At 35.8% G+C, this 21,839-nt stretch overlaps 1 protein-coding gene and 1 long non-coding RNA gene across 6 annotated transcripts in view; one reads left to right on the top strand and one right to left on the bottom strand.

Annotated features, from left to right (window-relative positions):
- Positions 1–2,182, top strand: part of LOC138123209 (homeobox protein engrailed-1a-like) — a 51,086-nt gene extending 48,904 nt beyond the window's left edge. For 2 of the 5 annotated variants that reach the window (XR_011156747.1, XR_011156746.1), the window contains one exon: positions 1,093–1,184. Coding sequence is in view for 2 of the 5 variants with exons in the window: in XM_069037800.1 (XP_068893901.1) it covers positions 1,093–1,457 (365 nt within the window). In the remaining 3 variants the exon portion in view is untranslated. Of the gene's footprint in view, positions 1–1,092 lie in introns of all 5 variants that reach the window. The other 3 variants (XM_069037800.1, XM_069037801.1, XR_011156745.1) reach the window with 2 other exon arrangements.
- A 14,726-nt stretch (positions 2,183–16,908) lies between these two features.
- LOC138124483 (uncharacterized) lies at positions 16,909–20,330 on the bottom strand. The gene is made up of 2 exons (XR_011157162.1): positions 20,225–20,330; positions 16,909–18,120 (listed from the first exon to the last, which is right to left on the bottom strand). It is a non-coding gene; the product is annotated as an uncharacterized lncRNA (long non-coding RNA).
- Positions 20,331–21,839: the final 1,509 nt, after the last annotated feature.

Here is a 21,839-nt window from a genome sequence, read left to right as displayed (position 1 = left end):
ATAAACATTAATATATCGCTCTAAAAGAAAAGAAAACCTTCGTTGACTAGTTCTGAAAAGAACCGAATAGAAAGAATAAATGACATTTGACTGTTTGGCAGCTGACGAAACAAGCCACACCTCATTTGATGACAGATTTTTTGAACGCTCGTTACATTATTAGACTGGTTGCGGGTGACCATGAAATGCCAATCATCGTATATAAAATGTTTAAAGAAATTAATTTAATTTAATTCTAAAAGCAAAGAATTGACAGTGAGAGAATTTGTTTTTGTACAAATTCCAGCCACTTTATTGAATTTTCAACTGTCAAATTGCCTTCGATTACATTTTATTTTTCGTTGCTGTTTTTACGTTGGCACTCCTGCCTGCCTGTTTCGCATTTAATGTTTCCGAGAAGCGCCACCAGTCGCTCATCTTAAACGTCAAACTGTGACCAATCACACGTCCGCAACGAATTTTCGCACTGTCACTTTGTCCGGTTCCGGTGTTTCCTCGGGTTCCGGTCGATTTCGGAAAAGTCCTCGTCGAAATCAATTTTCTTTGAAAGGAAACTGGCGAGCACAAACACAAAAGTTTCCAAGTCAATGATGAAAAGGCAGGGCGCAAACACGGCGTTTCTTGCAAGTCATTTGCATCATGAAAGACCGTATAACAAGTAAAAAGCGAGCAAGACGTGCAAAGAGGGTTCATCCGTGAATTAGCTACGAGCAGTTCATTAATCACTTTCCCTTTTATAAGAGTGATGCAAAATGAAGAAGGTGGATTACGTTCGATCCACGACGAGGTAAAAATTAAATTACGGACATTAGGGAAGATAATCAGGGTAGGACAGACTGAGGAATGATCGAGAAGAGGAGGGATGTTTTGAAGGGGTGGCAGATTTAATGAGAAATGTTTGTACTTGTTTGTTTGTGGCGTTCTCCTTCTCGTAAAGATTAACTTGACAGTTTGCTATTTTCATTTTATAAACCGTTTATTTATCCTCGTGGATAATAGCCATCATTACAGACTCGTTGAATAATATGTCATTATGACATTTCCTTTGAAACCGCGTCAATCGCCCCCACTAAATTGTCGTCGTCGTTCCAGGTCCCCGGACCCGGCGCGTGAAGAAACCCGGAGCGAAGCAGGGTCCCCCCACGGCCGAGGAGAAGAGGCCGAGGACGGCGTTCTCGGGGGCGCAACTGGCCCGCCTCAAGCACGAATTCGCGGAAAACCGCTACTTGACCGAGAGGCGGAGGCAGCAACTGAGCGCCGAGCTGGGCCTCAACGAGGCCCAGATCAAGATCTGGTTCCAGAACAAGAGGGCCAAGATCAAGAAAGCGTCCGGCCAAAAGAACCCCCTCGCCTTGCAGCTGATGGCGCAAGGCCTCTACAACCACTCGACGATCCCCCTGTCCAAAGAAGAGGAGGAGCTCCAGGAGATGCACAACCCCAAGGGGAGCCCCTCGTAGGGCCGGAATGTGTCGGTTTTGCGTTTCCGGTGGTGATAATTCCATGCTTCCACTTGATTATTGTGATGTCGTTGTGATTCGTCCGTGGACGAGGTGAGAGTGGGTTCTTTGAATTTTTACGGTGATTTCTGGCTTTTTCTACCTTGTCCAAAGACGAACTCGGGTGAGCTGTCAATGGTCTACTTAAGAGTTGGGCAACTTTTTGCGACGATCCCTCGAGTATGTTAGCATTGTTTCTTTAATTCTACAATTCTCAGAGCTTCGTGTTACAAAAAATGTATTAATGTACCATTCATTTAAACACAATTGCAAGCTGTGTGGTACTAAATAACAGTTTTTATGTACGGTGCCATTATTGTTTAAATCGCATGGGATCATATTCTCGTTTCGTTTTTGTTGCACAACTACCAAAGACCGGTGCAAAACGCGGAATTCTTGATCCGACCTTGTACATAATACACTGTAAAAATTGATAACGACTAGGGATAGACTATTTATTGTGTTAGCAAGATAATTCGAAATCGAAAGCAATATTTATTAGGCAACCTAATGTATATTAAAAAAAAAACACTATTGTAAATATTTATATAATATTGTCTGTGAGTTAGAGCTTATTTATAATGTACTCGGTAAGTAATAGTGAAAATCATGTACCTACAAAAATTGTTTATAATTCATGACCTGTAAAATATAGATTATATAAATTAAATAAATACCCAACAAGACGATTTCGTTTCTTTTTCCCAAGAATAAAGTCATTAAGTTGATAACGTTAAGAATTAATTTTATTTAGCGGAGTGGAAATGACAAATAAAAATGTTAATGTTGATATGCCTGGCGTGCAAACCGAAACGAAACGGCTTTGATAAAACCTTCACAAGCCTAACAAGGTTTCATGTTTGATGGAAAAATATTATACGCATAAAAATAGATGCATGGCATTAGGTTGTTGGCGATCGTTTGTCATTACGCCTGGAATCTAGATAAAAAGTCCACGTATGGAGTAAGTACGTGTAACGAGGCCTAATCACATGAATTATTCGCTGATCAAATCAAAAGTCTAATTCCGAAATTACACTGATATTTGAAACGCTTAATAAAACGGTTCGTGAGTATTGACATAACAAAGAGGAGATTACGTGAATCGTTTTCCATTTTTTTGTCGGTGGAACGGTGGCACTTAACATCGACTGAAAAAAGAAATTGGTTTATTTAGTTGGAAGGTAATCGAGGAGGGTCGTTTCCAAATGTCTGCATAAAACATCCAACGGAAATTATTTTTTCTAGGATTATTGGCGGTTCGGGAAAGGTCAATAACGGATGGCCATCAGACGGAAAAATGTAAAATGCGTCAAACATTTTTATTCTCAATGTGACAATCGTTATCGTGGAGTTGTATATCAAATAATAATTTTGCCAACAGTCAAATACGAAATATCGAATTAATGATATATGTATTAGGAATAAGGAGATACCTTCCAATCTCTAAAAGAGCTTTGGATGTTGTAGTTGATTTGAGGAAAAGAAATAAAACATGAAAATTTATAAGAATTTTTAAGTTTATTTGGGCAACATGTATACAGGTGTCCCAGAACTGCCTCCAAGAAAAATAAAATTAATGTTCGTTTAGTTAAAATAATCGTGTTACACAATTTTCACTTTCACCAATCCTGGAAGCTCGTCTTCAGGTGTCACTGAAAAATTTGGGTCGTTGTTAGGCAACAAAAATAATTACTGAATTCAAAAAATCACCAAAACGTTTGGCCAACTGGAATTTTGATTGGCCATGCTTAGGATATCTTTTCTCGACTATCGCTTGATTTGGACATTTTTTTCTTCAAAATACACATCTCCCGAATACTGCCTTTTTCTCTGGAGAGGCAGTTCTGGGACAGGCTGTATGTACGAAGCCATAATTTTTTTTAGAAGTGGGAGTTTTACCCGCACGAGCGCAGGTCCTACGCGTCATAATCTCTGTGAAACAAAATTATTACAAAAAAATTATGAATAAGGTAGTACCATGTTGAAGTGGGTTCGTTTAGAATTCTTTTACAATTATGTATTACCATAAAGTGAGCGATTACTGATTGCGGTGGTGAAAGCATTGCTAAGTATTTTGGCAGAAATTCATTTTGTATTTTTGTTATTTCCATAGAAGATTAAGCAAAGTTTGTTGCACTTGTTCTCAACTTCCACACTTTAATAATTCACTTAGATGTGTTAAAGTATGAAGTAAATTTCCTAAAGCTGTAAAATAAAGTACACTTACTTTATTTCACACTGTGGAAGCTATGCTATGTCCCCACATTATGTTGATTAAAAAACTAATATTTTATAATGGTGGTGCGAAAATAGTTATTTACGAGAGACGAGAAGACATTTTTGGGTGCTTCATTTGCGCGAATGTGCCGAATACGTCTTCGTGCATTGAAGTTTGTACACTGCTGTGCAGAAAAATCATTTTTCGCTGTGTTAAGTCGGTCTGGATTGGTTTTGACTTTTTATTTGTCAAACAACTGTTTCATTTTCCTAATAACAAATAAAACAGTGACAATCTCACTGACGACAGTTTATAACCTATTTACAAATGTAATGTTGTCAAAATTCACATTTTTCTGCACAGCAGTGTACAATATTTTTTGAAACCAACATTGTGTCTGATTTGTCGTGTACCCTTCGTGAATAGATGGCGCTTGTCCATGCGCTTGCCAAAGTGTTAATCGAAGGAATAAGGATTTATTTTCACTCTTTCGAAATTTTCAACATCCAAATTGGAGAAATGGCGTTTTGTAAATCAGATTTTATTATTATCAAGTCAAATTATTTTCAGAATGCTTTTTGGATGATTTTGAAGCACTAGTGTGCAAAATCGACGTTCGCGGTTGACTGTTGCGGTTGCGAAATGTCATTTTCAATGTAGTGAGTTCAAAAATGCAATTTACTGAATTGAAAACTTCCGATTATGGATGGAGTACGTAAAGTGGTCTGGATGGAGTATCTAAAAAAACATACTCAACGAGTTACTTTGTTTTTTCTTTCGTAGAACTTCATCGGTAGGATTCGCTTTTCATAGATATTTTTGCAGGTGGAATTGTTTTGTCCATTTTAAAATATATTTAGTCTCCAATTAGTTTTTTTTTTTGCTCGAACACCGAAGGAGAAGAAGAACTCGTAATATGTTTGGATGTAAACTATTTTTGTTTGTTTTTCAGTTTGTTTGTTTCTCTTTGTAGCTTTAAATACTGAACCGATTTCGACAGGAGTTTCACTTGTGGATAACTAATTTATTCACAAATGATATGGGATCTATAAAATCACGCTATCTTATCAATAGTAGGTAAATAAATTGAGTAGAGAGAGAAAGACAAACAGAATTGTAAGTACAGTTTCTTACGTCTAACGTGAATATCTCCAGAGATACAAGTAAATGATTTATTTAACAAACTACAAATAAAATGAATCCTGTTCTTGCACTGGAGTTTCTTGAACACAGAGTTTCATCATACATAAGTATTTTTTTCTTGATCACTCGTTCATGTTCGGATTTTGAATCCCTTTTTCAACCGAAACAATATACATAATTATAACTTAATTCGAAGGTACTGAGCACATAAAGTTTTATGGATTATCAAGAAAAAAGAGAACAACAAGATATTCAGTTTGTGGTCAGGTTTTTAATTTTTTTTAACGTAGATACACATGTTTGACAATATCTTACTCAACAAGTTTAAATTAGAGTTAATTAAGTAAATTATTACTTAATAGCTCAAGCTAGAAATCTTCCTTGATTTTTTCAGAACCTTTTTTTACTTCAATAATAAAAATTGTTTAGTATAAATATTTATCTTAGAAAAATTTGTAAAATTATTTTTAGAATTTGCGTCTCTAATAGGTCTATTATTGTATTCAATTTGGAGTCGTTTATGGCTACCTATTAAAGCACTTGTAGTTTAATTATTATTGTCATTTACACCTAAAAACTTCCAATATTAATGTTCAAACTCTACTTTTTAACATCTGTTGCAGATGTAGTTGCATCCGTTACCTTGAATTACCAATTTATACCAAATTCTCTAGAATTTGAAAATTTAATTTTTTTATTTAAAAATTAAAAAAGGGTGCAAATTCGAAAAAATAACATAAAAAAACTTTTTCTCACTCGTCCCATAGAAAACTCCCCCACCGCTCGTTTTCTACACTTGGGACTCGTGCGCCAAATCAACCCTTATAAAACTCGTTCTTTAATATAGTATAACACATGTATCGACATACATTTTTACACAAATTCTCGATAACTCACAAGAGGAATCCAATTGATTTTAGAATCAATAGAATCAAATTCTTAAGTGCAGCATAATTGTTTCTTTTTAACACAAATAGATCCATCAGGAACAACTCAACTACCTAACAAAAACTCAACGACGCCATTGACTTGGTAATTGTGCTTAATGTAGAACTTTAATACGGAAATACTACCTAATCCTCAGCGTTTTTAATTCACCTCACATACATTTATTTCTTATAGCTTTACAAAAAAATCACCAGATTGCTTTAGGTATATCATGGTTCATGACTCCTTGCTGTATTTATTTTTCAGTAAAAACGGCAAATTGTGATTATTACTACAATGTGTGCAGCTGTGATTTTTTATTTTTTCTTTATCTGAAGCGAAAAAGATCCTTAAAGAGTTAACAAGTCGAGAAGTGGACGTCATCAAGGAATGACGTTAAATGATCTCATCAAAATGAATATAATAATTAATAAATTGCAAATAGACAATGTAGTTTTATTTGTACATGGAATTGGACATGTTGCGTTAAAATTAAAATTCGAAATATCTGAATGATAATAAACAAGCTACAGGTGATACAGGTAATTAGTTACGTTAATAGAAAAATTATTAATATATCGCATAATGAATTCCAAAATTAACAAATTTCTCTCGTTTTTATGTAAATAACCCCGTGTAGTACGTTACTGTCGAATAGTTTCTTTAATTGGCTCGGAAATGATCCAGATGTTGGAGAATTAGATTCTCCACGGCTCTGCCCCCAATGTCACCATAAACTTCACCGATCACAGAATTTCAACAATCATACGCTCGCCGACAATGCCATTTGGTCCGATATAATTCCAACGAGTCGGTTTAAATTTTAACGAAGCCAAGGTAATCAGTCGAAAATTTCCACTTTAATTAATTAACAGGTTCGATTTCTTGGTGCGTGTGATTACAGCGTTTCGATTGTTGGTGGCATCGTTGTCTAATTGACAAAAATTAATTAACCCGACATTTCTTTAACGTCAAAACGTCGCATCCAGACAATTAATCGAAAATAACGACCGGAGAGCGGAGAGGCGGCTACCTGGCCGGCTACTGTTCGAATATTTGGTATTTATTGGTGTGGGGTCCCTCGAACCGCCAACTTCCTGGTCTCGTTAATTTAATTCGGCACAATCCGAAAACGTTGCACGATTCCCGATTTGATCCGCATAACAATAATATTTCAATTATGGCGGTGGCGTCTCTAATGATGATATTATATTTTGGCATAATTAGGCGGAAGTGGAGGTCGCAGGGCCGCCTCTTTGACGAAACACCAGCAGCGAGCGTGGAGAGGGGCGAGGGCTGCGCCCCCTGGTCGCGTTCCATTATTTATACGTGTGGGGTCCCCCGGTCTGATATATGGCAGCCACCAATTCCATTTAATTGACTGGTCACAGTGAATCGGTCGGGTCACTGTTTATATTGAGCGGAATTTAATTTTTCGTTTTATTTTTGCCGGCTTCTGGAAATTCTGGGGCGAGGCTGGGGTGCGCCATCCCTTAACTCCTGACACATTTTTGTGTCAATCTGACCCGAGGACTGCGTGCTTTTGTAACAGGCGTACACTTTATGTTGCCACCCTTCGTTGCTCCCGCACATTCTTCCGCTTGCGGAGAGGGCTGATGCGCGACGGATTATCGTCCGCACCTCACGGCTTAGCTTTTCAGATGTGACTGATGCCCAGAACATCTCACATATGCCACCATTCAAGTTTTGGGTGTCCATGATAAAAATACAAATTGTGTGTATAAAATATTGCTTTTTTTCTACAAATGGGAAGGTTACATACATGAGCGCAGCGCGTTTGTGATCTCACGCAGGAAAAAGAGTTTTATGCACAAATTGCGTACACAGGTACATTTTTGCAACAATGTCTGTAAAATAAAAAATATTACTACAAATATAATTTACAATTCAAGCTATAAATGAAAAACAAAAAACTGTCAGTAGATTGAAATGTGCATATTTAGAGATATTTTTCTTTTTTTTAATTTCTCCAAAAACCCATGAATATTGTGATTTTACCAGAAATGCATTTTCTTTGTTTCTCTACCAAATTAAGCGAAACTTGGTAAAGTGTAAAAAAAGTATAAAATCACGTTCTCCAAACTGTAAAATAACGTATTAATGAAAACGGTAATTTTACGTACTCACAAGCGGACGAAAAATAACTCTTTTTCGGACTCACTTTTTCGGACACTGACCCTGGCGCCATCTGTTTAGTAAGTTAGCAACGAAACCGACAAAACCGATAATTGTCCTGTCACCATAAATTATGTAAATAAGTAATTGTATTGCAAATAGTAAATTTCTAGTTTTGTTGGAAAGCTGATAACAAATACTATAAAAAAATTGTTAATACGTATTAATAAATTTATCTATTTGAAAAAGGTATAAAGACTCGGACGAAAAAGATGTACTTTTTGGCCTTGATACACAAATAACTAAATATTATCTTCAAGCGGTCGAAACCGCGCCTTTGTGTATCTCTATAGAAACGGTTGAAGTGGCTTTTTTGTAATTTGAAGTATTTTTCATTATTTCTTTATCGATAATTACACGAAATATTTAATAATTAAATTATTCCTATTAAAAAGGGCCTCTAAAAAAGCAAAATAACGAAATTATTACCCAATATTTAACCGGTGCCACTGTGGTGTAACACGAGTCGCCCATGTGCAGATGTCAAAATCAAAAATAGCAGCCTGCATTCTCTCTTTTAAGTTCGACTTCACTAAATTTAAAACTAAAAACACTGAACTCGATTATTTTTTTAAAACAAATAATAAATTTAAAATTTGTCATGTTAAATCTTTTCGAAGTTATATCTTTGTTAAATCCGGGCATACACGAAATTAATTTAGAACGGCTAAATTACCCTAATAATGACATGAAATTATTTTATCATTATACCATTTTAATGAAAATGAAATAACTTTGTAAATAATTTCTTTACGATTGTACTGTTGATTATTATTATGGAAATGGACTGCAGATTTTACAGTTGCGACGAAATTAAGTTGGTTGTAATGAAGAATGAAATAAATTAAATTCTGAACAACTATGTAATTTCAAAAGTAAATGAAAATACTCGTAGAAGTAAACCAAGCTTTTACTAACAAATGTTTCTTTTTATCTCTGGTTAATAAACAGAATACATATATCGAATCTTCTGTTGGTACATTATCGTGCTATTATAATTACAAATTCCAAGCATGAGTACTTGATTGCTTTCTACATTTTCAAATGAAAAAATATCTAGATTTATAAACCCCTAAAACCCACACATCCAATTCTTATATTTTAATTACAAACTTATCGCAAACATTGGTCCTCTAAAACAATAAAATCTTCACAATCTCTTCGCCTACTGATTCATAATTTACAATTCCATTTTCTAACGAGCACTTACTTCGAGATAGCCAAACAACAAGCTCTCCATTTCTCGAATCACACATATTAAAATAAGCGTTAAATTTTTTTCACATTATTTCACTCCGTAGTATATTGTTTTTAGCAAAGCTTATCACCATGTCGTGCAACACCATCATTCGTGACTTGCCTCACATGATACGGTAATAAATGAACTCATTCATACTTTTCAAACATATATCTCGCGACAAATTCAACATGAACCCTTTCTTTTCACGACGCCGCGATAGATGCCGCTGATACGACACCACAAGTCATTAGGGAAATTGCAAGCTGTACGGTTGGCTACGCAAATTAGTCCAAGGCTTGAGATGCGCTTTTGAGGTTGCGTCGACGCAAACAACGAGAAAAACCGAAATCCCGGAGGACAAATGGCGGCGTAACCAGCCCTGGGGGCGATAATTTCCCGAAAAAAATGAATCCGGCTCTGAGATATGCGAGAAATGTAGATCAGTAGCGGCGGTAGTGGGGCAGTGTGTCGATGACAAATACCTCGACATCGGCTGCTTGGGTGGCCCACGTCCACTCCCACCAGTGGCGGCGACTGGTGTCGCGTGATAATTCCATGCAGGCCAAATGGCTCAATTTTTTACGGCGGCCTTATCGAAAAATAATTTATTGTCGCCGACACAAAGTGACACTTTTTATTGCCGTCTTCCATCAAAACGGGGGCCCTTCCTCGCCCACGTAAATCATCGCCACCAAAACTACACAGTGATCGGAGAAACTCGAAGCGAGTTAAAAAAATTAAACCATAGACAGACACGAACTATCAACAGAAAAAATAAAATTAAATCAAGTCATTTGAAATTCCAATTTGTTTTCCGCAAAATATGTATTGTCATTTCATTTGACAATTAAATCTTACTTTTGACAGTCTGCTGGTTCTAGTTTACGACTCAAAATGTACATGGAACGTGTTCTTCTATATTCTAGTTTAGATTTGAACAGGTTGAATAATTATGATTTATGACAGTACAACATAACCTTCAAATTAGCTGCTCTTGTTGACAGATGGTTGTCTTTTTGACGTTTAGGAACTCTTTCGTGATGATTGTTTGGTCGCAGGGTAGATCAGCGAGAGCGTCAGATCGTCGTGTGATGGGGGGGTTAATGGGTTAATATGGTGGCGCGATTTATGCGGGGGCGGGCCCACCCCTCGCGTCCGTCGGGCCACAGAAGGTGTTTAGAGATCGCGTGTTAGCCGAGCATAACGCGCCAGGGTGGGGCAGCAGGGTGGAAGCGGGGAATGTCCACCGGGGTTGGTCTTAATTGATTTATTGGACCGTGGTCCGGTTAATTCGGGGTAATATCGAAAATGGGCGCGGACCTCCTCTATTGGTCATTATTATTCAATTACTTATCAAGAATAATTGATTTATACGGAGCCGGAATTGGAAGACGCGCTCCCTTAATTGATGTGGAATAAAAAGCTATTATTGAAATTTATTAGGGGGCTCGAGGAGGCCGTACAGGAAGTGCGCTCGGTTGAGTATTTCGTGCAGTCGAGATCTCGCCGTATCGATTATTGCTAATGGGATTTTGTAAATTGAGAAAATTCGGGCCCACGCAACTCAATTCCGTTCGTATGTTTCACTGCTGTGCGGACAAATTAAGGATGCGTCTTTAAATAAACTTTAACGACTCTTTTATTGTTATTTAACTTTGAGTTTTATCGCCTTTGTACTGCTGGCTTTATTGGTTCGAGCACACTTCGAGCTGATGATGTTGGCGAAGACCTTCACGGTATTTGTATATTTTCAAAATCATGCCCTGCTATCCTCTAACCGTAAACATTATTCTTCTTTCGTTAATTTACGTTTCCATTTCCTTCTCGGTGAAATTCTACAAATTTTAACTTCGATGGCGTTTATTTTAAGATTATAGATTTCTCTCTTCATAATTTATTTACCTACTCCTACTGTAATGATGAAAAATACAAAAAAGAGAAGAAGAAGTTAAGTGCGCGGGAGTGTACCTATAGGATATATTAAAGAAAAGAGGATTGATAAATATTGAAGGAAGAAAAAAACAAAGAACAAAACGGTGATTTTAAAAGAGAAATTTTGTGAAAAGTAACATTTACGACATGGAAATGAAGAGAAAGGAATTCAAGAAAATCAATCAATTCAAGATCATTTTTGGAAAAGAAAAGTGAAGATACAAAAAAATAAGTGTACTTATGAATAGTGTGGAGGTAAGATTAATCAGAAAATAGTAATTCATAAGTGGTTCTAGTTTAAAAAGCGTTCGAAAAATTGTGGTCAAGTAGCTTGGTGGTTGCTTTTGTCTTCGTGAACGTATGGCGTAGCTTCTTCATCAGCTGTCAAACCAAGAATGTCAAACGCCGTTTATTCCGCGAGCAGCGGTTCTTGTTGGAACTAACCAGCTAGAACCAACGAGAGTTTTCCAGGTGAAGTAAAACGATAAAATGAAAAAAATAGAAATGAATTGTTGTTGTTCTACATAACTGGAAAAACTAAAGTAAAGAGCAGAATATACTCGTAATCTCCCCTGAAGGAATTTTTATGACAAGAGTTTAATTGAAGAAATATGTAGGTATATTTTTTGCACGACCTTTGTGTGTATAAAGAGTTGTTTTAGTTCCTCAAAAGAGAGAGCAAAGCAGTTAATCCATTAGGAGTAGAAGTACAACCGATTAAGTTAATTTATTGATGGTGGGTTTGTTAAGTTGACGTAATTTGTTCAACTAACAATAAAGTATTATTGTATGTATTAATAGTAGCCTTGAAAAATATAATACAAAATGTTCGAAATAACAACAGTGAATACCCATATTTATTTCATATTAATATTTATATTTATGTTACAATCGTTACTTATATTGAATAATGTAACGTTGACAGTTATACGGCATTCTCCTATGTTACGACCAAGTAAAAAAATCAAGTGTGTGTGTGTGGTGTGTTATGTCATATACTATCATGCGTTCAAATGAAATCCTGGACTGAGTAGGCGCTGAAAATAGTTAAACCATTTCGAACAGTGTAAAGTTTGAATTTCCCGCCGTTTGACGCGAATGATATTTGTTTATGTTTATTCCGCACATGATTGAATAGGAATCGTTAGTTATTCTATTTTTAATGTAAAACATTGCAGAGAAAGAAAAAAAAACAAAAAGATTATTGTTTATAAATTTTAGGTTAGCTGTCAACATGCTCTAATTACAACTGTCAATTTACACTTTAAAAAAGCAACACAATTGAGGGTTTCCAACACCTCCCAGCCGAGGATTTCATTTGAACGCCCGATATTAATATATCGGGTGTCCATTTAAATTTTTCCTCAAAGTTGGCGTTGAAGAGTCGATTGTGAATTGAGAAATTTAAATGAACACCCGATATGTATTATTTCACATGTATGGCGGACAATAAATTTAGGCCAGCAAATTTCTGACATTTCAAAAAAGTCAATGCAAGCGACCATTTATTGTCATTACGACTGATGTGTCAGTTTGTCAAACTGAAGGTTTTCAAGATGTTTGGCGTTTCCTTCGCCCTTTTCGTAACTTACAGATCATGACGCACTAGCATAACTGATTTGTAGTAGCACTTCTCTCTGGTGCACGCTTCTTTTCCCAATTTTAATTTTGATTATCGCTGTCACGATGACAAGAATGATAAAAATCGAAAATGGGGTTAGTTGAACATAATGCCAGTTTCACATTTTGATGTCAAGCCAATGACAGGCCGGCCTAAATTTATTGTCCGCCATAGTATAAGAGCAAAATAAATAAAAAGTGATCAAGCACTTTTCGGTAAATTATTTTGAATGTTCTCAACATCAACGTACAAAATTTATTGTGTCTCACTTTATGTTATCATAATGCATAATTAATTGCAGCTCTAATTTATTTCATTTTCAAAAATTTTCTTAATTTTGTGGTCATAACGACGTAGATTTAATAAAAGATTTTTTTTTTATCAAGGTTGTAGCAGCTAAACAGCCATATTGGTGTTTTTTCTAAATATTTTTTTTAAATGGCAAATTATACTGAATTCAGATCTATTAATTATTATTTTTTTCATAGAGAGCTTTTTTCTGTAATGAATGAGGTATTAAAAAAACAACAAACAACAAAAATGAAAAAGAATTCTTTAAATGAAATGTTTTTTTTTTTAATTTGATTTGATCTGATATCATTATCGTTAAGATACAGTTATAATTTACAAGAAGTAAAAGGATAAATATCTACACTGACTTCTACCTTCAGTTCCGTTTTTGCTGGAGATGAAGTCATTGAAAAAATGAAAAGTGCAGTTAGACTGAAAGTTAGAGAACATCGATTGTTTTCCACAAGAAAATGTAACAAAAAGATGTTTTTGAACTCTACCTTCAAAATGACCATCGCGACCACATAGTAGTGCGCGAAATCGATGTTGTCGCAGGCCATTTTGAAGCACTAGTGCGCGAAATCATCAAAAAATCATATTCGCCTTTTTGAGCATTCTGAAAATAATTTGATTTGATAATAATAAACGTAAGAGTGAAAATCAATCGCTATTAATTCAATTGACACTTTGGCAATCGCATGGACAAGCGCAATCCTATTCACAAAAGGTATACGACAAATCAGACATAATGTTCATTTCAAAAAATATTGTACGTATTCGGCACATTCGCACAAATGAAGCACTCGCTCTTTCGTCGCTCGTGTCTCAAATAATGCGCTCAGCGCGAAAAATGTCTTCTCGCACTCATTTCGTAAATAAATATTACACGAAGTACGAGTAGTAAGTACTAAAAAATATGAATGATGGAAAGCTGGACAGAATTCAGACAAAAGGATGCAGAAGTGCAAAGCAGATGACGTCATGGGTATATTGAGATAAGAAAAAATTTAAAAAATATATCATTTTTAGTAGTTCAGTGTTATTAATACAGTGTGGAATAAAATGATTTACATCTAGTTACCTTTGCATTACCCTTGTAAAAATACGAAATGCCGCTCTACAAAAAAAAGAAAGCCTAACCTCAAAATATATATCCAAAATCCAAATGTGATTTATTGCGAAGGGATGATATGAATGCAAAGTTGAGACTGAAATAAAAAAGGAGCTAACAAAAGCAAGTCACAACTAGTGTTGAAAGTGGCCACCAACGTTTGTTAATTCAATTTAGTAAATTGTAACAATTGTCAATTCGATTGATGACATTTATTGACAGAACTAATAGTTGTGCACTTCGAAAAAAAAAAGTAGAGCGGTACAGGAAAATTTACATGTGCAAAAATTCCAAAGGTAACTAGATGTAAATCATTTTATTCCACACTGTATTTAATGAACATTGTGATTTCATATTTTGGTGGCTTTAAGAATACAGAATCAATAGAACTGTTGAAAATTAATGTAAAGAAAGATTAAAAAAATCGAAAACAGTTGAAAACAATGTGAAAAGAGAAAGTAGTGAAGAAATGGGATTAAAGATTTAAAAAATATAATATCAACAACAACAAAAAGATATCGAGACTGAAATTTGTTTTTTAAATGAAATTTTAAGTTCAGTGATACTGCACTAGCAAACTGCAGATGAGGACAACGTTTTTCAAGGAAACATGTAGGTACAAATTAAGGATCATCCATATTTTAATAGCCTTATGGTTTAATATTTTTGTTTTGTTAAAAAAAAATTGACAGAATATTTGTCAACACACGAAAATGAAACTAAAGTGAAGAAAAGGGAAATGTAGCAAGGAAGTACAAAATCAAAAATTTCATCGGTATAAATACATCATAATTTCTAATTTTAGGTAGATACATAAAGAGATATGTAGAAGGGGTAATAATGTCATCTTAATGTAAGTGAAAGTGCTTAAGTTAAGAAAATTTGTTTCTATTTTTCAGATCCTTCAAAAACGACAGATCGCTCTAAGATATTTTTTAAATCATCACTCACTTCTTAACGTGTTTCATTAACAATAAAAAATATCTTAGAATTAGCACATCAGAAAATGTAAAAAAAAATTTTTTTTTGGTCGACTTATTTTCCTCATTAGTCATTAATCAAGATTTATTCCTCTCGAGGAATTCCGTCTTATCGAGCCTGCACTCAGTTAACACAATCGAACCTTAAAAAATACAAGAATTCGCATGCACATAAACTTTAACGACCTCCTTTATTGTTACTTAACTTAAATTTTATCGCCTTCGTAATGCTGCCTTTATTGACTTACGCACACTTCGATTCGCTGTTAGTTCATCACGATACGAGCTCCGGGTTACCTCCCCAACGATCCTCCGTTATTAAATCATAGGAGACTTTCGCCCCCTTGTTATCGTGATTAGTCGGGGCTCACAGGCGGCCATTATCGCCTGCTGGGGATAACAGCCTGTTATCCTTCCAGTGATTTACCGTTATCCGTTTACGCTTTTATTTATTTATACCCACGTGTAACGCTCTCCTTTGTTTAGGCCGTCCTAATTCCCGCTTTAATTACCAGAATACGCGTAAATCTTCGTGTGTATCGATTACCCAAATCTGCATCTCCACCAATCAAATTCGATTCGCACAATTCCAACGGTCGAGCAAATTTTTTACGCGTGCTTGCACCAATTTATCAGTCAACGTTACGTTAATTGAGAGATTTGTCGTGATAAGTGCGAATATAATTAACGCGATTAGAGCTAAATTGCAATTAACTGGTGCAGTTGCAGGATCGAGACGGAGAAGGAAATTTTCTCGTGCGAGCACGCCACTGCTTGCAACCTAATGTACGCTCAATTATTTAAATTTATTATAATTAAACAATTTATAACAACCGAGGAAAATTATCCACGACACACTACTTGCACTTACTGTGAGCTGTGACCTATCAAATTTATGATTTCTCAAGTATGCTTTATTTTCTTTCATTGTTGCATAGCTATTAAAAAAGTTGGTAAATTACGCTTACTGTACTATTTTTCAGTTATTATGTTTCTACAATTAATGGGCTAGATTAATTTATAATTTATTGGTAAAAGTTTAACGTTTTTTTTATCTTGCAGTGTCACATTTCGGTGGATATCCAATAGTGTTCCATACTTTCACCATGATTTGACACATTTTCGTTTCAATTCTTATTGTTAACCTTAATTTGGATCAGGTCAATACTCAATTAAAAACAGAAATTGTTGTGTCACCGTTTCTTTCAATTTTTGGAACACGAAATAGACTGCGCCACAAAATTTTAGGAAAAAAGATATTGACAGCTTTCTTTCTACTTAGTTCTTGTATCTACTATTGATAAGATAGAGTGATGTTATATATCTTGTGTCACTCCTGGATAAAGGAGCCATCCAGCAGTGAAAGTCTCGGCGAAATCGGTAAAGTATCTAGGGCTACAGAGTTACACAAACATACTAAGAAACATACATTACACCCAAACAGATTTCCTTCAATAGGTGAATAAAATGGAGATAAACTACGATATTACGCGAAGTTTCTGTGTTGAAATGAGTTATTTGAAACAAGTGGAAGAAGAACATTATACTGTAGGTATACAGGGTGTTTTTGAAAGTTGTGCAGAAATTTTAACCACGCGCTACTGGCTTCATGTAGAATTCGAAAAAAATATTTAAAAAATTCTGTCAAAAAATAAAATAACATTTTAAAAATACACCCTTGTATATCATGTTTTATAAAATGTACCCTGTATTTATAGAAGAGGTTTATAAAAAAAATAAAAATCATAACGTGTTAGAATTTTTGTAATATTTCCACTACTACATCATGGAACACACAATGATGACGGCAATTTAATAATTTTTCATTTTCATTGACAGAGCAATTGCAAACCGATTTGTTCCATTTTTGCAAGATCTCGTGAAGATTTCAACCACCTGTTCATTTCCTCAAAGGCACGAGCATAAACGGTGATAAAACAAATTAAAATAAAATAGTAGAATCATAACCTGGCGCGGTTTCACCACGTCGATTATTACCTTACGTTTACCCAACCGTATCTGCGTAAACCACGCTTTAAGCGGCACCATCATCCATCCACGCAATCCTTGTTCCACGTCAAAACCAACAAATTTCAGATAAGATCACAGTTGAAACATTAACACCGCTAGAAATTTCCACCCGACACAATTAAAATTCTTATTAATTATTTCCGTATTCGTACAAAAGTGGAAACCGAATCTGGCAATCGATTGTGTTTTCTCTCTTCGATCCCATCCAATTAATTCCGCCATTACGGAGAGCGTTTGGTGAAAACGACACCTGAATCCGTACGAGATTAAAAATTATTCGCGACGACAATAAAATACGACAGGACGCGTCGTTAGATCTCATCACTGTTGATGGCTGCGTTATTTATAACCGCATTAAACGGGGAAACTTGGTAATTTATTAATCAATTCGTACAAATTGCCATAGCAGCAGGTGCGATTGTATTTAAAAGAGATATTAGAGTCGAGGTAATAATGGGCTTCGCCCATCAGGTGGATGGGGGTAATCCATAATTGATTTATAAGAAATAAGTGCAAGAGCGCGATGCAACACACCCACATCTGTGGCGGTGCACCTGATGCAAGTGCAACGATAGCGAGACTATTCATTAGCGATGACGACAAGAATATTCCACCGATTGTCGCAAAGAATACGACACAGTTGGGAAAAAGTACTCGCACTAATGACTAACAATTATGATTAACGTTATCAATCATCACATCACCACGTTAATTACGTTAATATCGTTAATGAGTGACGATTAAGTTTTTATATGTCGCCGACTCAACGCATAAATTCCCTAGTTGCGACAAGTTTCACACGTTTCAAATTGGAAAACACTCATTTTTGGTGTAGGTAGAATGCTATATTTTTCGACGTGGGAAGAGTCCAGGCACGAGCGCAGCGGTAGTTGGAAAACCAATCGTAATTTATTTTGTATTTTCTTCATATCTGGAACAAATCAAACGAAATCTGGTTAAAGTAAAGAATGAAACAAATAACATTGATTAAAAAACAACAACAAATAGTAATTGATTTGTTTAGTGTATAAAACAGGTAGTTTTTTCACGAGTGGGAGGTTTACACGTGCGAGCGCAGCGAGTGTTGTAATCTCACCCGTAAAACAAATTGTATGCATTTCGTTAAAAAACAATTTTTTTAATAGTGGTGCAAAATAGTTATTTGTGTAACTTGTGCGTAAAGCACTACCTTTTTAACAAGTGGGAAGTGTCCACACTCGAAGGCATCGAAAAGTAGGAAATAACACTGGTCCATCAAGAGCAAGGAAAAATGTGAAAGTTTTACAATGTTTCCATTGATTTTAATCTGCGTCGTTGTCGGTGAAGATCGTTCTGGTCCACCCTGTCTTCTTCTCTTGATCACGCTTCGACCCACTTGTTCCCACAATCGGTGCAAAAACCCGTCCATGTCCTCGTGTCTGAACGAGCGTCATCGACGCGATTGACCGAAGACACCCCCGAGGCCCCGCCAGGACAATGTCCACTGACGTCTCAATATCCCGACCATTTATTAAGCCTGCGCGACAATTGTTCGCCGCGTTCGGATAATTTTTCATGTCACATTTATCGGAACGTACGAGCGATATTGATGATCGCTCTTGACGATTTTAAAGTCGACCGTGGAGACTTTAATCTCGGGAGGTTTCAAATATTCCACCTATTGAAACCGGAGCCGGCGATAAAAAAATGAAGCGATCCACCCTTTCGGCTGCGCCGTTTCGTAATTGGCGGCGGCGTTGATTAAAACTTTGGAATTTAAATAAGTTCCGAAGAATGAAGTCCACGTCATCAAGTGATCAAGCCGCTGACAACCAAAACGATTGCGAATTGCAGATTTGTCACGCATTCCGTAAACTTTTAAATTGAATATCTCGCACCCTTCAGTTTGTTTTATTAAATCATTGGATTGGAAGGGTGGAGCGGCGAGAATGTGGGGGAGTGCGCCGACGGAAGCGCTCAAGCTCGCCGAGGGATGTTCTCTGCTCTATGAATATTAGTCAAGAGCTTCCGGATTTTCTTACCCCAAACTGACACCAGTTTTGTTTTGTCTCGTCCTTTTGCTCTAAACCCGTAACGAACTGGTCGTCATATTTATTATGTAGATCATTTCGAAGTGTCCCTCGCGAAACTCGTTTCCTTCTTTTTAACTTGTCAATCGACTATCACCGTATCTCAACATGTGTAAATGATTAGCCTTCTATCGTGGACATTAATAGATTTGTTGGAGAGATATATCTCGCTTGATTGCTAAATTAGAACACTTTAATAACTAGTCATCTCCTCAAATAGAACCGGCGATCTTTCCTAACAAGAAATAAGTGTCAGACATTTAATAAATTAAGGGCAACGGATCACTGTCCTTTTACTTTTCGCATAGCTGAGATTTTTCACAAAAAAATTTCGAAAAAATAACGAACGAGATTTTACAAAACGATAAAATTGAAACCATTTCGCAGATCTGGTTCCCATCGAATAGGTTTCACGCTGTATGTATTATAACAGGGACTAAAGTGTCTCTTCTACTCCCTAGGCACATAAAGTGACATTTCAAAATCTTATGGTTGGCTTCAAAAAAAAACGGGAACTGTCAGAAAAAGTTCTGTCAGATTTTATTAAATTTTATAGTTTGAAACGGCCTTTTAGAATTTAGGTTAAAAAACTGGGACATCAACGCCATTGTCTTGACTTTTAATGTGAAATAACCCTTATCTGATTCTAACCCTACTTTGAATTGATTGACGTTGTCATTAAGTATTTTGGGTTGTAGGGAATGATTGGAAGTAAGCACGTAGTGAATATTTATTTAACGCCAAGTCCCAATCAAAATCTACCTTTATCAAAAGAAGAGGGCATTTGGAAAAGGGAAATAGGAGTATAAAATAAATTTTTAAATTGTCAGCTAGAATACTGTCAAAAAGATGACAATAAACCTTGAACTACATCGAATTTTTCAAAACTGACAGAAATTTGATGTCTCACTTTTTATGCTCCCAATAGTACATTATTGCAATTAATTAAACTAAATGGACGATTACCTATTTGTATTTGATGATAAGTCTTGTAGATTCATTCGTTTTGTTATCGATAAAACCCTGTGAAGTTATGATTCGTTTCAACACTTAAAATGACACAAGAGTGAAAAATTTTATTGACACCGTTGCTATGACGTTATCTACCGCGTAATCCAAAGACAACCATGTTCATATCAAAATGATGTTTGTTTAAATTCACAATTTCGATTATAATGAAAGTAATTTAATATTAAATTTTTTTCTGTACGTGGTAAATGATTAACTGAAAGTGCGGTAAGACTGGAAGCTTGCCAATTAGTGATAATTAACATTTTAAATAACAAACCAATGACAACAATAGTAATTTTGCAGCTGCAAATTAGGAATTTATAGTTACAAGAAATTGAGCTTGTCGAAAAGTTGAGTTTCACCGAAGAAAGTCGTAAATTCTTTCACCCTGGACACCTGAGGACCCGCATTGCAGAGGTCAACAATTCGAGAGATGTTTACATCCTGATTGCCATAATAGGCAACATTCCGCAAATTTAATTTACACTGTTTTTTATCAATCGTCTGGCTGGTTGCAAATTCCTAATCGACAGTCATACTCGTACTCGTACTTATTAAAAATCAATAAAAATGCATCCATCTAGGAAATCGCTGCATCCTGTCGGGCTGTAATCGAGGTCAATTAGTCAAGTCGCCATTTATTATTAACGAACGTGTGTCTATTGACAGTTCTGCATGGATGCAACCTGACCATCTCAAATTCCCTAGGAGGCGTTCGCGTACGTTGGAACGCGACTCGACTTTTAAGGTTAATAAAAATGTAAATGCAAAAAGCGACCGAACTAGCTTTTTAAACATTGTAGCCACACTTAAAACCCAATAAAACCTCCAGTACAAGTATTTAATTTATACTAGGCAGTGACGGGGATCTCTATTGCTGGATAAAATAAAGCGGCGTAATTACTTGTCAAAAGGTGTTGGTGTATGAGACCCGCAATAAATTTTAAAATGATTTGTATGCACGACAAACTTGTCTCGTAATGCTTGAAAAATTCGTTTTTCCGCAGCCAATTTGAAATTGAAATTTTGTCGAAATAGTACGCGTAAATGTCAGAATTTTATGGCACACTGACATAATTACAATGCGGCAATGGCGGAAGTGCCCTGCCCCGGGGCCCCTTTTACGAGTGCTACTTCACAGGGGTTTTAAAAAAGTCGCCTTGAACAAAGAGTTGGGGCAAAATTTAGGTAAATGATATTGGCTGCGAGTGATAATAAATTAATTGGAGTAAAGTAAAGATAATTTTAATTTTTGTTGACAGATCAAGTTGGAAAATGATGTCACCGGTTTCGACGAATAATAATAATCATGATTGAGCCCAAGCGCTGAGCCCTACCTGGAATGTTCGGACAGGACCAGCATCGGAATCAAAAGGAGTCAGTTATTTGGAGTGTGTGAACACGAAATATTGTGAGAAATAAATGTTCATTTAGTGTAAATTGTTATTTAGAAATAAATTATTATCGTTTTTTACAAATTTTTTTCACAAGTTATGACACATCAACACATTAGTAGTACCTAGGTACTACTTTTTTTTTAAATTTCCTTAATTATTTTGTACCAAATACC

This window comes from Tenebrio molitor, chromosome 2 (assembly GCF_963966145.1).
Source record: "Tenebrio molitor chromosome 2, icTenMoli1.1, whole genome shotgun sequence".
In the NCBI taxonomy this organism is placed as follows: Eukaryota; Metazoa; Arthropoda; class Insecta; order Coleoptera; family Tenebrionidae; genus Tenebrio; species Tenebrio molitor.
This window is presented reverse-complemented; position numbering and strand designations above follow the sequence as displayed.